General features: G+C 38.4%; 1 protein-coding gene across 1 annotated transcript in view; it reads left to right on the top strand.

Annotated features, from left to right (window-relative positions):
* stt3b (STT3 oligosaccharyltransferase complex catalytic subunit B) overlaps window positions 1-13,999 on the top strand; it is a 116,785-nt gene extending 102,786 nt beyond the window's left edge. Inside the window, exons 12-16 of the mRNA XM_087978587.1 lie at window positions 3,618-3,789; window positions 7,707-7,880; window positions 7,990-8,103; window positions 12,010-12,222; window positions 12,682-13,999. Coding sequence (XP_087834713.1) covers window positions 3,618-3,789; window positions 7,707-7,880; window positions 7,990-8,103; window positions 12,010-12,222; window positions 12,682-12,765 — 757 coding nt within the window. The 3' untranslated portion in view covers window positions 12,766-13,999. The remainder of the gene's footprint in view (window positions 1-3,617; window positions 3,790-7,706; window positions 7,881-7,989; window positions 8,104-12,009; window positions 12,223-12,681) is intronic.
* Window positions 14,000-18,909: the final 4,910 nt, after the last annotated feature.

The following is an 18,909-nucleotide window of genomic DNA, read 5'->3' on the forward strand; positions in this document are numbered from 1 at the left end:
TTTGTTAATATAGATAAATTTAATACTATTCACAGTCTCCTCAGAATAAAACTTCAAACGTGAAATCTGAAGGTTGGGGTGTCTCCCAATGATTATGAATTATCATGCTTCTCCTTTTGATGTAAAACTTGCAGAAACGGTACAGTCTACTTTCTACAAGAGGTCACACAGCTTTTTAATTTTTTTTTCAAACTGGCTTTGAACTTTAGCTTTCAAAAATATATCAACCCAAAATTTGAATGTCTTAGTTTCATTGGAGACTGAACTAGGTGTTGAGTTTTTCTTGATCAGTGTCAGTGATACCGGTGGGGGGTGGTCAGTCTCCCAATATTCCTATTGACTTCGAGTGTGATGTTTAGTAACATATAGGCGAATTGCTACTTATAGTACTCAAGGTAGTAAGAATTAGTTATGTCTAACATACATTAGTTATGTTGAACAGGTTCAAACTAATGTAATTAGTTTCATAATCTGTTGGAATTTCCTGACAGAAAGAAATTACAACTATGCATCACCAGTGTTTCTATCCCAATACTTTCCCAATTTTCTTCCTTGGCGCTCTCGCAAACCGACAATGTAAATAGCTCCCTTTCCTATTTCTCCCTTTATATTCAATGGCAACACCATCTTATCAAAACCAAAACTCCCTACATTCCTCTGTCTTGACAAACTGCCACAGATTCCATCTCTCTTCTTGGCCATTTCCTCTAGTTGAATCAGTTTGTCCACAACTATTCAATCCTAAATTCATCTTCCAATCTCTTATCGTTTTCCCAGAAATGCTAACTTTTAGATCTAATGTTACCTCATCCCTGCTGTAATTACTCCCCTTCTCTGCATTATAAACTTTAGCTGAACTAAAGCTCAGTTGCCCACATCCTATTCCGCATCAATTTGCAAATACTCATGTTATAATCAAATGAGGACTGGGTCATGACTAGCCTTTTTAAAAAAAGTCTCCTCAGTTGGTTTTCTTTTTAACATACAGCTGTCACACTTAGTTAACCAGACCCAAATTAAAGAAAGCTAATTCCCAGGTTTTCTTTAGTGAAAGAGTGAGTTTTATTGCCTGTTACCCTGAAAAAAAATAGAATATCCTTTTATTTTCACGTATACTCCATTGTAGAAGTACAGTTAAAACATTTTTACCATGTCTGTCGTCTTATGACGACATCTTAGGTACGAGTACCGAGGTACAATCCTTGGATACAGCAGAGGAATAAAGCAGTTACATAATTTTATCTTCAACTCTGTAAAGTAAAAAAAAGACATCATTAATGGTTTGACATTAAAGTAAGGTAGGAAATTACAAATATACATTACATTGTAGCAGCTCAACACAGTGCCTCTGGGCTGACTGCCCACAACCTAACCCTGGTTCAGCATTTCCACTCCACTTCAATCCCCAGTCTACTCCATATTAGCATTCAGCTGCTCCAAGGTAAATTCCAGGACAGCCTCCTCTTCAATGGTCTCTGCCCAGGACTTGCTGCCCATGTGCTGCTCTAAGGCTGCCTCCTCACTTATTGCGCCAGGGCTCGTTGGCTTGCAAAACTGATCAAATACATGTACAGATGTAAATGATGTCCTTACAAAGGACATGGGGTGTTTCGGAAGGTAAGGGCAGCTATGGTTAAAGATGTTAAGAGTCCCTTGGTTTGAGAGAATTTGAAAACCTGAGTCTAACTGTTTAACAGTCGTCCTGTTTAGCAGTTGTTCATGACTGATTTTTTTTCGAAGTTGCTTTTTCACCAGTGCTGTTTTTTGAGATTGAGATCAAGATTGAGAAAGAGCAAGGAGATTGTAGTATTGTATTATTAGAGCTGAAAAATGTGTTGCTGGAAAAGCGCAGCAGGTCAGGCAGCATCCAAGGAGCAGGAAAATCAATGTTTCGGGATAAGCCCTTCTTCAGGAATGCTCCTTGGATGCTGCCTGACCTGCTGCGCTTTTCCAGCAACACATTTTTCAGCTCTGATCTCCAGCATCTGCAGTCCTCACTTTCTCCGTATTGTATTTTTGGTCCATGTTACAAATTCAAAAACCATGAATTCACATTGATGTAGTAGGTGAGCTATTGTTAGAGTAGAGGAGGATTATCTTTGCTTCTGTGTGTTCTGTACCATACCTGATCGTCTTGTTCTTGATCCTGGTGGTGTCTTGCCTTGCATTGGTGGACAATTTAATTGACCTGAGCCTATTAAACAGAGCTTTGATCTGCCATGACATTTGCATATTAGCAAACTTTCCCTGATTATATAAGCAGAAAGAGATAGGAAAGCACTCCTTTTGCTGAACTTGAAGCAGAACTTGGAATGAATCACCAAAAGTATTTATTTGAAAGATCTGAAGTTGTTTATTGGTTCTCGCATATTTGCAATCAAAGTGAAGGTAGAATGCAGGAATTGCTCGAGGAGATCAAGTCCATCTAATTTGCCTTCTACTATCCTTGTAATTGAATGATATGGTCATTACAGAATTTCTGACTGATAGCAATCAATCTCTAATAATCTTACAATTAGTCTACAACAGATCCAGAAGTGATTTTTTTTTTTGCTCTTCTCTGAAGTCAATTTGTTAAATTTTAAATTTATTTTTAAGACTCCTTTTGAATCTTCACCCAGGAAGGTGAAGTAATAGGTCACGAAATTGCAGTTAAACAAGCTAATAATCTGTGATAGAAGCAGACATTGAAGGAAATACGCAACTGATTAGGCAACATGTGGTGGAGAGAAATAGGACTGACATTTCAGGGCAGTGACATTTTATCAGATGATCCACATTGATATTTTGCAGCCAATTCAACATAAAAGGGGAATTTTCTCAATTTAAGACATTTGCTAATTACTCTTCTTCTATGCATCTCCTATAATTAAAATATAATTTCTAATTTGTCCAGATCTCTAATGAACTGTTATTCAAACAGATGCAAACCGTTTTTACTTTAGGGTAAATGTAAAAAAAGCTGCAAGGTGTTGGATAGTTAATAGACTCAACCATTTTGTTAGAGATTTTCTGTATCCACACTTCATATCTAATTCAAATCAGATTAAAATTCCGCAGCCTCACCGTGCCCATTTATGAATGTCAGTGGACAATTAAACAAACAACAGTATAAAGCAGCTCGATGAATATGCTCATTCTCAACAATGGGGGAGTCCACATCAGCACCAAGGTAGACTAAAACATGAAAGAAGGCAGAACTGTAGTCCATAGGTCAATAGACTAGTAATCCAGAACTCCTCAGATATGATTTCAAATCTCACCGCTGCAAATGATATTTTTATTTAATTAAAAATAAACAATAAATTAATAAATAAAGCTGACCATATGACCACTCAATTTGCCATAAAGATAAGGTTCACCGAATGTCCTTTAGGAAATCTGACATCCTTACCTGGTCTGGCTGACTTGTTACTTCAGACCCACAGCATTGAGGTTGACAATTGACAACTAGGGTTAGACAACAAATGCTGACCTTCATAACAGCACCGAGACTGTACTTGCCCCTCATGGACTGCAACAGGTCAGGAAGGTGACATGCTGACCCTTGTCACATGGAAGAACTAAAATGAATTAATTTTGATTTTAATCATTTTAACTTTTTTTTCCCCAAAAAGGACACGTAATATCCTAGATGATTTCCGTGAAGCATATTATTGGTTGCGACAAAATACAGATGAACATGTTCGAGTGATGTCTTGGTGGGATTATGGGTATCAGATTGCGGGAATGGCTAATCGGACAACTCTGGTGGATAATAACACATGGAACAACAGCCATATTGCACTGGTAAGCAAGTTGAACAATGCCAGTTTGATTCTGTTCCAATTTTAAAATTAGAGGAATATCTCCAATTAATCAGCTGGTAACCAATTTTGTAAAGCAGACCAGAGACATCCTTTCATCTCCCCAGCCCTTAGGGCTTTCTCTGTTATTTTGTGTAGGTGGTGTTGCTCTGAAGGCTTTAAGCAGATAGGTGAAAAGAAAATTATCTGAAATAACTGGTTCTTCAAATCGTGGCATCTCACGTACAACCTGGTGTCAGCACTTCTGCTTTAATATTAGTCTAAACAGTCTTGTTTTTGAAGTAGTAGAAATTGCAAGGGAAAGGGAAAAAAATCAAAAGGTGAGCACCCTATAAAATCTACCTTGCTGTATGTCTATTTCCCCAATCTCTGTCGTCCTGCAGTTTGTTACTCTTTTCTTCATTACATTCCCAAGTTTCATGTCCTCTTCAGATTTTTAGATTATGACCTGTATTTCAAGGTCCATGTCATTTGACTTAAGTTGAAAAGAGCAGTGGTTCCAATACTAATGCTGGTGACTATTAGTGTAGATGCCTTTTCCTCTGGGAAAAAAAAACATTCACAATAATTGTCTACCTTCTGTTCCTCATCCAGTTTCATAACAGTGTAACTGCTGCCACTTTCATCCCATTCTCATCAATTATGCTAACCAGTTTATCATGTGACACTTAATCAAATGCCTTTCAAAGATTCATACATGTGGCATTCACCTTGTTGTTTCATAAAAGAACTTACAGCATAAGCCTATCACAATTTGCCTTCAGAAGGCTGTGCTGGCTTTCACGAATAGCCCCCGCATGATTGTCCCACATTAATCCTAAACATTTCCCCACCACTATCAGGCTGACCAGCTGGTAATTGTCAGCTCTACTCTCTTCATTTTTGAACAGGGGTGTTAGCATTGGAATTCTCAATTCATCTGGCATCATCCCCCGACTAATTTGATTTCAGAGATTGTTCTTTCTGTATTAAACTCTGGTTTCAGTTTTGTGTAGCTTGGTGTAAGGGGTAAGCTGATTGAGAGGATTGAGTATTCACTAGTTAATGTGAAATTGAAAGGCACAGATGGGTGGCCGATGTATTTAGTAGATCAATGGGATCACTTTTGGGGCTTTAATTATTTACAATCAATATTAATTATTTGGATGACAGAACTAAATTTATGGTTGCTAAGTTTGCAAAGATAGGAACATAAGTTGTAAAGGGGACATGGGTCTGCAAAGTTAGTTTGGAGGGTGGAGTATAATGTGGAAAATTGTGAATTTATCCACTTTGGCAAGAAGAATAAACGGGTTACATATTATTTAAATGGAAAGAGATTTCAGAACTCTGCAATACAAAAAAATCTGTGTGTCCTGGTACATGCATCATATAAAGTTAGTGTGCAGATACAGCAAGTCATTAGGAAGGCAAATGGGATGTTGTCATTTATTATAAGGGGAATAGAATATAAAAACATGTTTTGCTACATAGGAGGCTCATAGATCTAGAGTATTGGAGTCTAGTTTTAGTCTCCTTATTTAAGGAAGAACATTCACTCAACTTCTTCCTGGGATGAAAGGGTTATCCTCTGAGAAAATGTAGAACACATTGAATCTGTACCATTGCAGTAGAAAAATGTACGGTAATTTATTGAAGCAAGTCAGATATTGAGGAGACTTAGCATGTTGGATGCTGAAAGAATGTCTCCCCTTATTGGAGAGCTTAGAACTAGAGGATTCCAACTTAGAAAAAAGATTTTTGCTCATCTTCATTATGAGAGTAATGAGTTAATAGAACTCCATTCACTGGAGAGAGAGATGGAGGCAGCATCATCGATTAAGGCAGATGTAGCTAGATCCTGACTAACATGCAGTAGAGTAGAAAAGTAGAGTTGTGGCCATAATGCGATCAGCCATAATCTGGTTGAGTTAAGAGTAAGCTTAGAAGGTTAAATGAGCGCCGCCTCCTTCGTATGTTCATACATCATGTAATTGAATACAGGATTAAACTGTCTGGCTTCTCAACTATTGCTCCACAATTTGAAAACATCATGGTTGAACTATTGTAATCCAACGTTTCCACGCAATCTCTATATCTCTTAAGTCCCCAAGCATCTGTTGATTTCAGTTTTGAATAAATTGAGGAATTGAGCTTCCTTACCCCTTCGAAATAGAGTAATCCAAAGATTTGCAAACCTCCAAATGAGAAAATTTCTCAACCTCAGTCCTAACTAGCCAACTTGGTCCCTTTAAATTTTGTGGTTTTGTTCGCCGAGCTGGAATTTGTGTTGCAGACGTTTCGTCCCCTGTCTAGGTGACATCCTCAGTGCTTGGGAGCCTGTGGATGAGTGCCATGCCATCAACAAACACATCGACCTGGATCCAATATACCGGCCACTGCAGCGGACAGCTGGAACTGACAACCGGAAGCGGCAGAGACAAACCACTATAAATGCCGGAGGAAACATCACAGAAGCGCTTCACAGGAGGCTCCCAAGCACTGAGGATGTCACCTAGACAGGGGACGAAACATCTGCAACACAAATTCCCAGCTCGGCGAACAGAACCACAACAACGAGCACCCGAGCTACAAATCTTCTCTCAAATTTTGGTTCCTTTAATCTGAGACGGGTCTTTAGTTCTCTTGAGGGGAACAACTTCTTGGGCATTTACTTTTCAGGCCCACTTAGCTTTATATTTTAATTAGATCACCTGTCATTCTATTAAAGTGCAGTAAATGCAGGTTCTTGCTACTCAAATTGCCTCATCAGACAAGCCTGCCAAACCGGGAATCAATCTATTGAACCTTTGTTACATATCCTTGGGGTTCAAAAGCCAAACTTATTCCCCCTAACTCCTGGCATATAGGAAGGTATTATCACTCTTAGTCCAAATTCCCCTGCACTGAAGTCTAACCCATAGCATTTAGCTCCTTAATTACGTGCTTCACCTACATGTTCGCTTTCTATGATTCATTCAAAGAGGATCTCCTCTTTTAAAAGAAAAGAATGTTGTTCCATTCTGTTGTTACATTTTCTACATTATAGCGATCTTCCATCCCTTATACTGTCACTTATTCAATGGAATCCATGTCTGTCCATACAGGGCAGAGCATTACTGTGGGCTTTCTTTCTCATTGCTTAAAAGTGAATTGCAGATTAGAACTATTCAAGGCGGAGTAAGCAGTATCATTCATTGTGGAGATGAGATGTAAGTGACAGAAACTGAAAATTAAGGAAGTGCTGGTTTACATTTTCCGATCTCTAGATAGTCAGATACCGGACATACGACCACCAATTTCTTTGGGGACCCACTGAACTCCAAATGTATTGACCTCTTTAGAGTTACCTGGGAAATTCAAACTTGTGGATATTTTCCTGCTCACTGGGATCCTCTGAAGAGCTCTGACTATAACCTAGACATTTCCACTTCTTTATCTAGATAATTAACCAAAATCCTACTAAGTACACAGCTTACTATCTAAATCTCTCCATTTTCCCCCCCCCAATCACTCTGACTCGACCCTAACTGTTCCCACTAGGCAATCTCTCCTCCGACCACTCCTCGACACCCTCACTATCTAGCTGCCATCCTAACTATCCACACATTTGCCCATTAACTTAACGCACTGCAAACTGTTTAAATGCATCAAAGCTTGTCAATGTTCGTCAATGTTCATCAATGAATAGTTAGCAGAATATAGAAGCTTGTTACACTAAAACAGAATGCCCCATCCCCATAGCACAGATCCCAACACCGCAGAGAAAGTCACCAGTGGAACATTGCTCTGCATTTTCTAAATCAGCTGTTGAGTGCTGCTTCTTGGAAGATTTGGACCTTTACCTGTTTGATTTGATTGAATCAATGTTTAGTTATGTATTGCTTTTTCAAGGTAATTTTGATTGTATGTAAACTTCAGGTTGGAAAAGCAATGTCTTCCAATGAGAGTGCAGCCTACCAGATAATGCGGAGTCTGGATGTGGACTATGTGCTCATCATCTTTGGTGGTGTGATTGGTTACTCTGGTGATGATATCAACAAGTTTCTTTGGATGGTCAGGATAGCAGAAGGCGAGCATCCAAAGGACATCCGGGTAATTTGTTGCATTTTTATTGTAGACTTATCAGGCGTTTATTCAAGGATTTTTAACATTGTATTTGTTCTGTTAGTGCTAACTAACCATTCTTTTGTGCAACTTCTAGGAAAGTGACTACTTCACGCCACAGGGAGAGTTCCTTGTGAGCAAAGCTGGCTCTCCAACTTTACTAAACTGTCTCATGTACAAGATGTCCTACTACAGATTTGGAGAGATGCAGGTAAGTGAACATAATAAGTAATGATAACTAATTAGTCATAATACATTAAATATTTCTATTAAGCTAATTCATCCTTGTGTGTGTATGTGCCATTGTCTAGTTCAAAAGACCCCATTTTACCCCACAGCATGTAAGAAATAATCCCCTGAAACTCATCTAATGACTTCAAGGTTTCTTTAAATTTCATTACAGTAAGGGTGAGCTTGGTTTCTTTGGAAGTCTTGCACGTATTATCTGCTACTCTTCTAGATGAGGGGTAAAGTTGTCAAGGAATATAGCATTAGTATAAGTGTCATACACTCCTAAACCAAATATTGAGCAATGAGGTGCAAAATGAAGTTTTTTCTATTTTGTCCTATTGATGTGTCTGTTCTATCTCAAAGGTGCACACCCTATTATTTAAGAGGTATTCTGTCATTGGCCATCCTGCGACCTCAATATAGCCATCGCTATGCCAATCTGTAAGCTGTATTGTTTGTCTGTTTTCTCATTGGCAAGGGGCAAAGTCTATGAACATGCATTTCATGAAGAAATTTCTACAAGTTTGCCAATGGAGCAGACTTCTATGAATCCTGCTGTACTGATCTAAGCAATGACCTCTGAAGTGAAGGTCTACTGCATTGTACCAGCAATTATTTGTATAACATAGTGTGGTGAATCAAATTTTAATTGTGTAATAACTACAACACACAAAAAAATGTTAATGCCAATTTCTTAGTATTGATCCTTTTTTTAGTTATTCCATTCCCTGTGGCATGTGACACTCCCTCATTTAATGAGCATTTAGTTTGAGAGCACTCTTGCTCTGATGTACAAATTTGAGGGTTCAGTCTCCCTTAAAAAAACTTAAAACTCAGCATCTTGGCTGATGTGAAACGGAGACTCTGAATGCTTGCTTGTTCAGGTTGGCAAAAAAAAGTGCTTTTAAAGCAAAAATAGAGTATTCAGTCTGGTAACTCAGTAATAATGATAGTGTCAGTTGGCAGCACTCTAAAGGCTGAATCACGGTTCAAGGTTTCAAGCCCAACTCCAGACCTTTAGCAGAAAAGTCAAAGTTGACATTCACGTGCAGGACTGAAGGAGTGCTGCCATGTCAAGAATGCCGTCTCTTGGTTGAGATGGTAAATCAAGGTCCCTTCAAATAGATGTACAAGATGCCATGAAACTTTGAAAGAAGAGCAGGGAAGTTATCCAAGCTGACATACCTAATATTTATATCTCTATCAAAATGTATAAAAATCCTGGTCACTATCACATTGGAGTTGACCTGGGAGAGTTCGGTGTGTCTCTGGACCCCATGAAGTCTCTCAGCTTCAGGTCAAAAATGGTCAAGGAAACCTGCTGAGGACCATGTCTCATTCACCCTAGCTGGCTTATGAACCAGTACTCCTTCGCAAGTGACAAAGGTGCTGCATGTATCCTGGGTAGGAGACGGGTCTTGACCATGTCCATCCTCGAGTAGCTCAACAGCACCATTAATGACCAAGTACTAAAGGACATAGATGCTAGAACTGCAAGAGGGAAAAATATACTTGACCCCATCCTCATTCGTTGCTTGCCACAAATGGATTTGTTCATGATAGCACAGCCCTTGTGGAGACAAAGTTCTGTCTGTATATTGAGAATACCATCTATCATGTTATGTGGCACTACCACTGTGCTAAATGGATAGATTTTGAATAGATGTAGCCACTTAAGACATCAATGAGGTGCTTCAGGCCACCAGCAACAGCAAAATAGTGCACCCAAATCAATTTTAAACCTCATTACTCAGCGAATCCCCCATTCTGCAAATACTGTCGAGACAGGGGATCAACTTGGTTCAATGAAGCTTGCAGGAAGGCACGTGAGGGGTAACACTAGTCATACCGAATAATAAGGTGTCAGCCTGGTAAAGTTACAAAGTAGGACTACTTGTGTGTCAAACAGCATAAGCAGCAAGTGAAAGATAGTGCTAAGAGATTCCATAACCAATAAATCAAATCTAAGTTCTACAGTCCTGCCACGTCCTGTCATGAATGATGGTGGACAAGTAAACAATTCAGTCGAGGAATAAGATGCTCCATAAATATTTACATCCTGAAAGATGGAAGAGCTCAGCACATCAGTGAAAAAGAAAGGCTGATTCACAACAATCCTCAGCCAGAACAGCCGACTGGATGATGCAACTAAACATCCTCCAGAGGTCCCGAGAACCAAAAGTGCTAGTATTTAGCAAAGTTAAAAATCTCACAATACCAGGTTGTAGTTCAACAGGTCTATTTAGAAGCACTAGCTTTCAGAGCACTCCCTTCAGGTGATTGTGGAGCGAACGATTACAGTGTCATGCAACTGAAATGATATATTGAACAAACCTAGATTGCTGTTAAGTCTTTCATTTTTTAGAATGGGTTGCAGGTTTCGGTTCATTAATATGTAAACCCCAGAACTTCTTTTAAGTCACATTCTTGAGATAACTTGAAGTTTTATAACAAAAGGTGACATCTGAGCTTAGTGCATAAAGGTGTGAGATCAGAGTCTGTATCCCAGTTTTGAGTCAGACTGGTTTTATTTCCAATATGAAATTTACAAAATATTGTATTGACTTCCTCCACATTGTGCATTTTTGAGCAAAATAGAATGTTTCTGCAAATATGTTCTATTTTGTTTGAAAGGTGCACAATCTGCAGGCAGTCAATGCACGTGATATTTTGTAAATTCCACATTGGAAATAAAACCAGACAGACTCTGACCTTTATGCACTGTCTAAGCTCAGATGTCAACTTAAGTTTTATAACAAAAGGTATCTTGAAAAGGTGACTTAATAGTAGTTCTGGGATTTACATATTAATGAATTGAAATCTGTGACCCTTTCTAAATGATGAAAGACTTAACAATCCAAGTTTGTTCAATATATCATTTCAGTTTCATGACACTAATCTTTTGCTATAAACTCTGTGTCCTATGATCTTATGCTCGACAGTCACCTGATGAAGGAGCAGCGCTCCAAATGCTAATGCTTCTAAATGAACCTGTTGGACTATAACTTGGTATTGTGTGATTTTTAGCATGTCCACCCAAGTCCAACACCAGCTCCTCCACATCATAGTATTTAGCAGATTTGATTCACTGCATGTATTATGAAAGGATGAGCAGCGAGATACATGGGAACACTGCCACCTGCAAGTTCCCCTTCAAGCTACACATCATCCTGTCTTGGAAATATATTGCTGTTGATTCAGTATGAGTCGAGGGTGAGTTACTGGAAAAGCAGAGGAGGTCAGGCAGTGTCTGAGGAGCAGGAGAATCAACATTTCAGGCATGAGCCCTTCATCATGGCCAAATCAATGTATTGGAACACCCCCCTGAACAGCATTATGGGTACACCTACACAAAATGAACTCAGCAGTTCAAGAAGGCAGATCACCACTGACTTCTCAAGATCAGTTAGGGGTAGGCAATAAATGCAGATCCAGCATACATATTAAAAAAAAACAAGGGAAGGTGCCAGATATAGGGTGTAGTTTACATTGGATGGGCGAAGGGCACAAGAAGTGAAGTCATTGTATGAGCTGCGTTTGCTACATTGAAGTTGAATCAAGGAGGGGAAAGTGATGACAGTGTAGAATGGTCCACCATTTAAAGACCCTGGAGAGTCCATCAGAATGAAGAAAGTTGGTTCAGAACATTGCTACCACGGAGTATACGGTGACTAGGAGCAAAATCAGAATGAAGCATTTTGAAAAAGGATCAAAGGGAGAGGTGGAAAGGTGATGAATAGCATAAGCGAAGGTTTGACATGGAGTCATATTTGAGGAGGGTGGAGAAATTTGCGTCTGACCAAATTGAACTTATCACTAATTATCAATTGATAAATAGTTTAGTAATGTGGAAAGTAGACCTGAATTTCTGATGCTCGTTTTGCAGCTGGATTTCAGAACACCACCAGGATTCGATCGCACCAGAAATGCTGAAATTGGAAACAAAGATATCAAGTTCAAACATTTGGAAGAAGCCTTCACCTCGGAGCACTGGCTAGTGAGGATTTACAAAGTGAAAAAGTTGGACAACAGAGAGAAACTTGACCATAAACCAAGAGTAACTAACATAGTGCCCAAACAGAAGTATTTATCAAAAAAGGTAGGATAGTAGCTCTTTGAGGACAGAACACCATACACTATTAAGGCTTGCTTCAATTTGCTAACTGTTGTGCTAAATCAGTATGGTTCATGAACAAACCAAGTAAAAGCAAGCCATAACCTTTTAAAAACATTAAGCATATAGTTTTTATCCACTTCTCTTTTTTGTGCCAAGGATTAACTATCCAAACACAACCGTGTATCTCATTGGTTCAGTACCTCTGGTTCTTTGACTTTTCAATATTTCAGAAAATGTTTTATTCACTTTGCTGACACTTGAAAAACTTGCCAGTAGTGGAGAAATTGCTGAACCCTTTCACAAATCCTCCTCCATCCCCTTCCCTATCCTTTAATGGAAACGATACAGAGAAGGCCTTTTTCTAAATCGTGTTGAATATTGGCGGTACTATGTATAAACATGAGTTGCGAATTTTTAATACTGTCCATCTTTATGCCCTAGACCTCTAAAAGAAAGCGTGGCTATGTGAAGAACAAACTGACACTGAAGAAAGGCAAGCGATCCACCAACAGGAAGACAAACTAAAGTATCGGCGAGCCCTGACAACATGCAGTTGTCCTTATGACAACCAGTCTTTGCCTTCTACCTACAATCTGATTCTGCTGCAGCACAGGGTTGCATGCATTGCTCAAGAGATTCAGACAGTGTCTGAGCCCCGTAAATCTATTGGTTGTTTATTGACACCTGTTTTTAGAGCCATATTTGATTGTGTTGGCAAGGCAGACAGCTGCTGTCCAGGGGTAGCAGCAGAATTCTTATTGGTACATACTATCCTTCATTTGAAATTTTTTTTTAAAAAAAGAAAATGGGCTAACTGCACCAAAGAACCCTATTCTTTATTATTGCCAGCACATGTGTACTTGCCAATCATTTGAAAGAGGCAATAATGAATGATTCACAGTTTGGCTGGGGCATGGTTAGTTATTAGATACAGATGGCAAATAAATCATGAGATAAATTGAACATAAAGCACAGGATTTGGACAGGTTGGTTTGTCTCTAGCCCTGTATGTACACAACCTGTTTCTAACAGTTATGACTGTTTGTTGAAGCAAAATGTGGGAAGGAGACTAGAGGGTTTGCCACTGTTCTTGTACCTTTGATTTTTTTGTTTCTTTACTTGAAAGTAGTCAATAAATTTGATTTCTGTTTGATTTGGGGTGGTCAGGGATTTGTAATTGTATAAGAGTCAAGAGGACCAACATTTCGGACTGCAGAATGTTGGCTGTTACACATGTGCTTTTATGCTATCTAAAACATGGTTTCCTCTTAGCTACAAATGTTTGTTTGGATTCCAGTATATACCTTCCCTTTTCTTACTTTGTGTTTTCTCCATATACTTGCCTTTTAAAGAACAAGAAGTTTCTTAATGAGCAAAAGCTACTCACTTAGGGTTGTAAAAATTTGGTTAGACAAGTTTCTTTTTTTAAAAAAAAATGTGAACAATTGTACAAGAATCCATGCACTATTTGAAAAATCTGAGGTAGATAAATTCCCATCTTGATACAACAATTTGAAATGTTCCCTTACGGAGATGACCAGCGAATAATGAAAATTCTCAGATGATTCATGCTTATAAAGTTAGTTGATGTTCCCCTTTCTTTCTGCAAGAATTAACATTGCAATTTTATATGTATGCAGCTGTTTTCAATGCGAAATAAAAATTTGCTGCAGAAACTATTGGTGTAAAAAAAAAATAAAGATACTATGTACCGTATTTTGGAAACATTTGTAAATTAAACTGTGCAGTATATGCCTTATTGCTGCTTCTGGATTGTGGTTTTTTTTCTTTCAGTTTTTTGATTGAGGAATGAGAGGGCTACTTTTCCGACCTTTTTTTGCATTATTTCATACTTAGTGACTACTAGTCTGTGATCCAAAGTAAACACACATTATGACTTCATATAATACTTGAGGGAAGGATTGGGCTCAGGAAAGTCATTTTTACATTACTGCTTACAGTTTTCAGGACAGATCTGTTCAACTGTAGTCAAAATAAATGTTAAATTGAAGTATGTGTTTTTGTCTTTTTGAAATTCTTTTCAATTTTAATGAGTTTATCTTGTAAGTATGCATAGCTATGTTAATTAGTGTTTTATTGCAGTTTGAAAAAAAGATTTATTCCAAGTTGTAAAAACATTGCACCTTAAAATCACTGCTCTTTTTTCCTAGTACTCATGTGGAGCTGTGTGATTGGAATAACCTGTCTTGTTATGCTGGATCATTAGTCATTAATTTTTTTCTACAAAAAGTACATATGTTGGGCATGAGGTGGTGGCATTGTAGTAATGTCTTTGGATTAGTAGTCCTATGACAACCAGCCATCTGGATCACTTCCTACAATGGTAGCTGGATTGATTAAATCTGAAATAAAAATCTACTCTCTATGCTATACCAGTTTCATTATAATGGTACCATTATATTGTTTAAAAAAAAAATCTTGACCTGTAGGGAAGGAACTCTGCAATCCTTATTCAGACTCTCAAGGAGTTCTGCAAAGGCAAAGCGAGCCATTCCATTTCAAGGCAATTACAAATGCAGGGCAGTACCTATTAGCATGAAAGAAGAAATGATTCTTCGTTGTTTTTTTTTTACTCACTTTTATCTTTTCCAAATAAAAAAATGATGTTCTGAAGGACTAAACTTGAACATTTGTGCAAACCTGAATGGATTGAGCTACAATGTGATTCTGAAACAATAATCTGCATTTATATAAAGTGCCTTTAACATGGTTGAGCTTTTTATGATTCTTCACAGGGGTGCGTATCAAACAATTTGACATCATGGAGAAATGATTACAAGCTTAAAGAGATATTTTCAAGGCATAACTTAGAGGAGAAAGAAGTGTCGGGAGGGAATTCGAGAACTTTCGAGTCAAGACAGTTGCACTCTCAGCCACCAGTGGATATGTAAGGAGGAATAGTCAGACAAATCTGGGAATCGATGAGGGTTGCAGTATATTGCTGAAGGAGATTAGAGACTGGGTGGAAATCATCAACAAATTTGAAAATCTGTATCACAACATAAATGCATTTGTTACAATAGCAAAGGTAAAGAGCAATAGTGTTCAAATTTCCAGGACAGTCCCTGATCTCTGGTTTACTGTCAAGGAGGCCAAATGCTGGTTCACTGGTAGAAGGATAACATAAAAGTTGAGTCTTTTTTTGTGTGTTCTGTTGTTGCTAGAAAACGTGAAGCACGTTTGGGGTGGCAATATGTCACTGGACTAATAATTCAGTGCCGCAGACTAATGTTCTGGGAACATGGGTTCAAATCCCACCATGCCAAATTGTGAAATTTGAACTAAATAAAAATCTGAAAATAAAAACCAGTCTAATGTTAACCATTGTTGATTCATCAACTGCACTGGTTTTATTTTACTATAATTGTCCTTTCAGGAAGGAGATCTTTTGCCTAGCCTGAATTATAATTCTAGACCCAGAATAACGAAATTGATTCTGAATTAGCTTAAGTGTCTCAGTTGCATCAAAACCCATTAGAAAGTCTAAAGAAAGCAATGAAATTAGATGAACCTGTTCCACAGACTAGACAACAGCGATAGTCCTACTTATGGAATCACCTTTTACAAAGACCCTGACACCACCATGTCTTGTCCAACTGGCAGAATAGACCCATTGGAGGTGGGGTTACAGTAGTACATGGGGTTACTGTGGTACATTTAATTCACTTCCATGGAAACAAACATAGACCAAATATGAGTCAGAACTGACCTGTTATGCAATCTGTGCTTTGTAGGAACACTCAAATCTTGCTGTGATTACATCCTTCTACTGATATATGTGTGGGTAGCATGCTATCAGATTATCCAAGCCCTTACGTAAAGGATTAAAAAAGGCATTTCCTGTGTACAAACCTGGATGTAGCTGTGGAACTAATTTGTCAGCTTAGTTTAAAGGGATAGTTGCCCCTGGCATCACATTCCCATTTAAAATTTAAAGGCTAGAACAGAAAAAGGAAAACAAGATGGTTTTTAAAAAATTACAAGCTACATGACAACTGTGGTGCTAGTGACACATGCAGTACGTCATACCAAAGAGGAGAATGAATTTTATGTGCATGAGTAAGATATTGGCTCCCTCCAAGGAATTAACACACACTATCTGATGCAAATACATGCCACAGAAATTACAAAGTGTTCCAGATTTTTAAGTATTCAAAATGGTTTTGAGTTGCATGTGTTATGGACCAGACTAAACCCACTCGAAATACATGTAGACAATAGCCTAGACCCTAATTGTTTTTGTTGTTGCTATTTTAAAAACAAAATACCACAAAAGAAAGAGTTGGAATAAGCTTAATGGAAAAAATTAGATTGTTTAACAACTAAACAGTAAGTGTTCCAACATAATAACATCCCATTAACTCACCCTTGGTAAAGGCAAATTCAGTAAAACAATGTCTGACATGCAATTCTAACAGTGGGAAGTGAACCCCAGCTTTTCTCTGTAACAGAGGATAAATAGCTTCCACATCCAGATTCAAGAGCAATTGCTACTGAAGGTTTAAAACAAAAAAAAATCACGGTTCTGTGAGAGCTTGATGCCACCCATTCAGGCTGCTTCTAATGTTCCAACTTCAAAAAAATCCAAGGCCTCACAAGCTGTTTATTAGCTTTGGAGCAGACTGCTCAGTACCTCTCTCCCAAACTTTCTTCACACAAAAAAAGGACCAAATGCACCACGTAAAATATTACACATGTTTTAAGTACTTAGCAACCAGTCCTATATTTTCATGGATTGCATCAAAGTAACTCTGCTGTGCAGTGTCTGTGTGTGGATTGTAAAATTCCACATGCTATTAGCCATGGGTTACATAGCTGTATCTGACCCTATTAAAGCTAAACACACAGACATAAACATTTTCTTAATTTTCTCTTCCTCTCACTCAATCCTGGCTATGTGCTCCTCAGACTGAAAAAAGTCCCAATATTATTTTATTGACATCGGGAAAGGAAATATTCCAAGTATCCATGGTCCTTCAAACTCAGGTTTGCAAAATTATCAAATATAATTATGATTGCATAAAAATTCAACCCATGCTATAGATACAGGCTAATTGACTCAAATAATCCATACTCCCCAAGGCCTAGTGAGTTTTCTCAGGTGATCATCACAATTCATCTATCTACATACCATGTTCCATGATATTCTGATCATCTGATGCTAGCCCAAAATAAAGAATATAGCTGTTTCAGATCATGAGCCAGCATATTTAGATGTTAAAGCTAAGGGTAGTGGAGCAAATGCACGTCACTGGCGCATGGATTCATTTTTGTTAGGGAATAGTTAATCTATTGCATACATTACATGAGAATTTAGTACCTTTGGGATATTAATTCAGGTACGGCTAATAATCCGGTAATACATTGGAGGCCACTAAGGCATATTTATGAGGTCTGATTATTTCATATTTGACGACTAGAAAAAGGCAGAGGGAGGAGCAGTAATGGATGCTGGAGACCTAGCTGAAGGTAGTTGAGAAAACATATTATAATAGGCCGTCATTGGTTAAACTGCAGCAGGTCACAGCTCTCCGGGCTGTTCTCGGCTCAATGCACACGCAAGTGGCTAAAAAAAGCCTCTCCTTTGCCAAAGACTGTTCTAATTCAGAGATAACCTTGGTAGATATCTGGCTTATTTAGCTAGGAGGAAAAAAGCCTCCCAATCTATTACCTCTGTTAGGGAGAAGGCTGGTACCACCACCTGTGAATTGAAAAAGATCAATGCTAGGTTTAGGGAATATTTTGATGAGTTATATCGGTTGGAGGGGAGTGAACAGAGTACAATGGGAATGCAGTCCTTCTTTGAAAATGTGGACCTCCCCAATGTGAGGTTTCACTTTCGAATGCACCTTTAACAGTACAGGAAGTGCAGGAAGCAATAAGACATCTCCAGGTTGGCAAAGCACCGGGGCCAGATGGATTCCCAACTGAATTTTATAAGGAATTCATAAATATATTAGTGGAAACACTCCTCGGGAAATACAAATATTCTTATACACAGGATTGTCGGCTGCCTACTCTTAGGGAGGCTAATATCTCCCTCATTTTAAAGAAAGAGAAGGACCCCAAAGAATATACTTCAGATAGACCAATCTCACTACTGAATATAGATTTTAAAATTCTATCGAAGATTTTGGTTCTGAGGTTGGAGAAGGCTCTGCCCCATATTATAAAAGACCAGACAGATTTTGTAAAGGGCCGCAGTTACTCTAACAATATTAGGAGAGTACTAAATGCAGTACAGGTATGCCAGCAAAGATTGATTCTGGGGTTGGTGGTCTCCTTAGATGCAGAAAAAGCCTTTGATCGGATAGAATGGCCGTAAATATTTGAGGTTCTAGAGCATTTCGGTTGGGGGCATCCTTTGCCAGATGGGTAGCAGTACTGTATAAGGATCCTAAGGCGGCAGTTATTACAAACGGTATTAAATCAAATAACTTTAATATTAGAAGAGATAATCGACAGGGGTGTCCTTTGTCACCGCTGCTATTTACCTTGGCGATTGAACCGTTAGCCACAACTAGCAGGAGGGATCCTGAAATAGTAGCACCAAAGGAATGGGGGAACATAAGATTACCCTAGATGCTGATGACATCCTTTTATTCTTGACCAATCCAGAGAAATGTTTTCCCCAATTGATCCAAACAA

The sequence above is a fragment of the Chiloscyllium plagiosum genome, unplaced genomic scaffold (assembly GCF_037043375.1).
Source record: "Chiloscyllium plagiosum isolate Xiang-an unplaced genomic scaffold, Cpla_swu_hap1 HiC_scaffold_34, whole genome shotgun sequence".
Taxonomy (NCBI): domain Eukaryota; kingdom Metazoa; phylum Chordata; class Chondrichthyes; order Orectolobiformes; family Hemiscylliidae; genus Chiloscyllium; species Chiloscyllium plagiosum.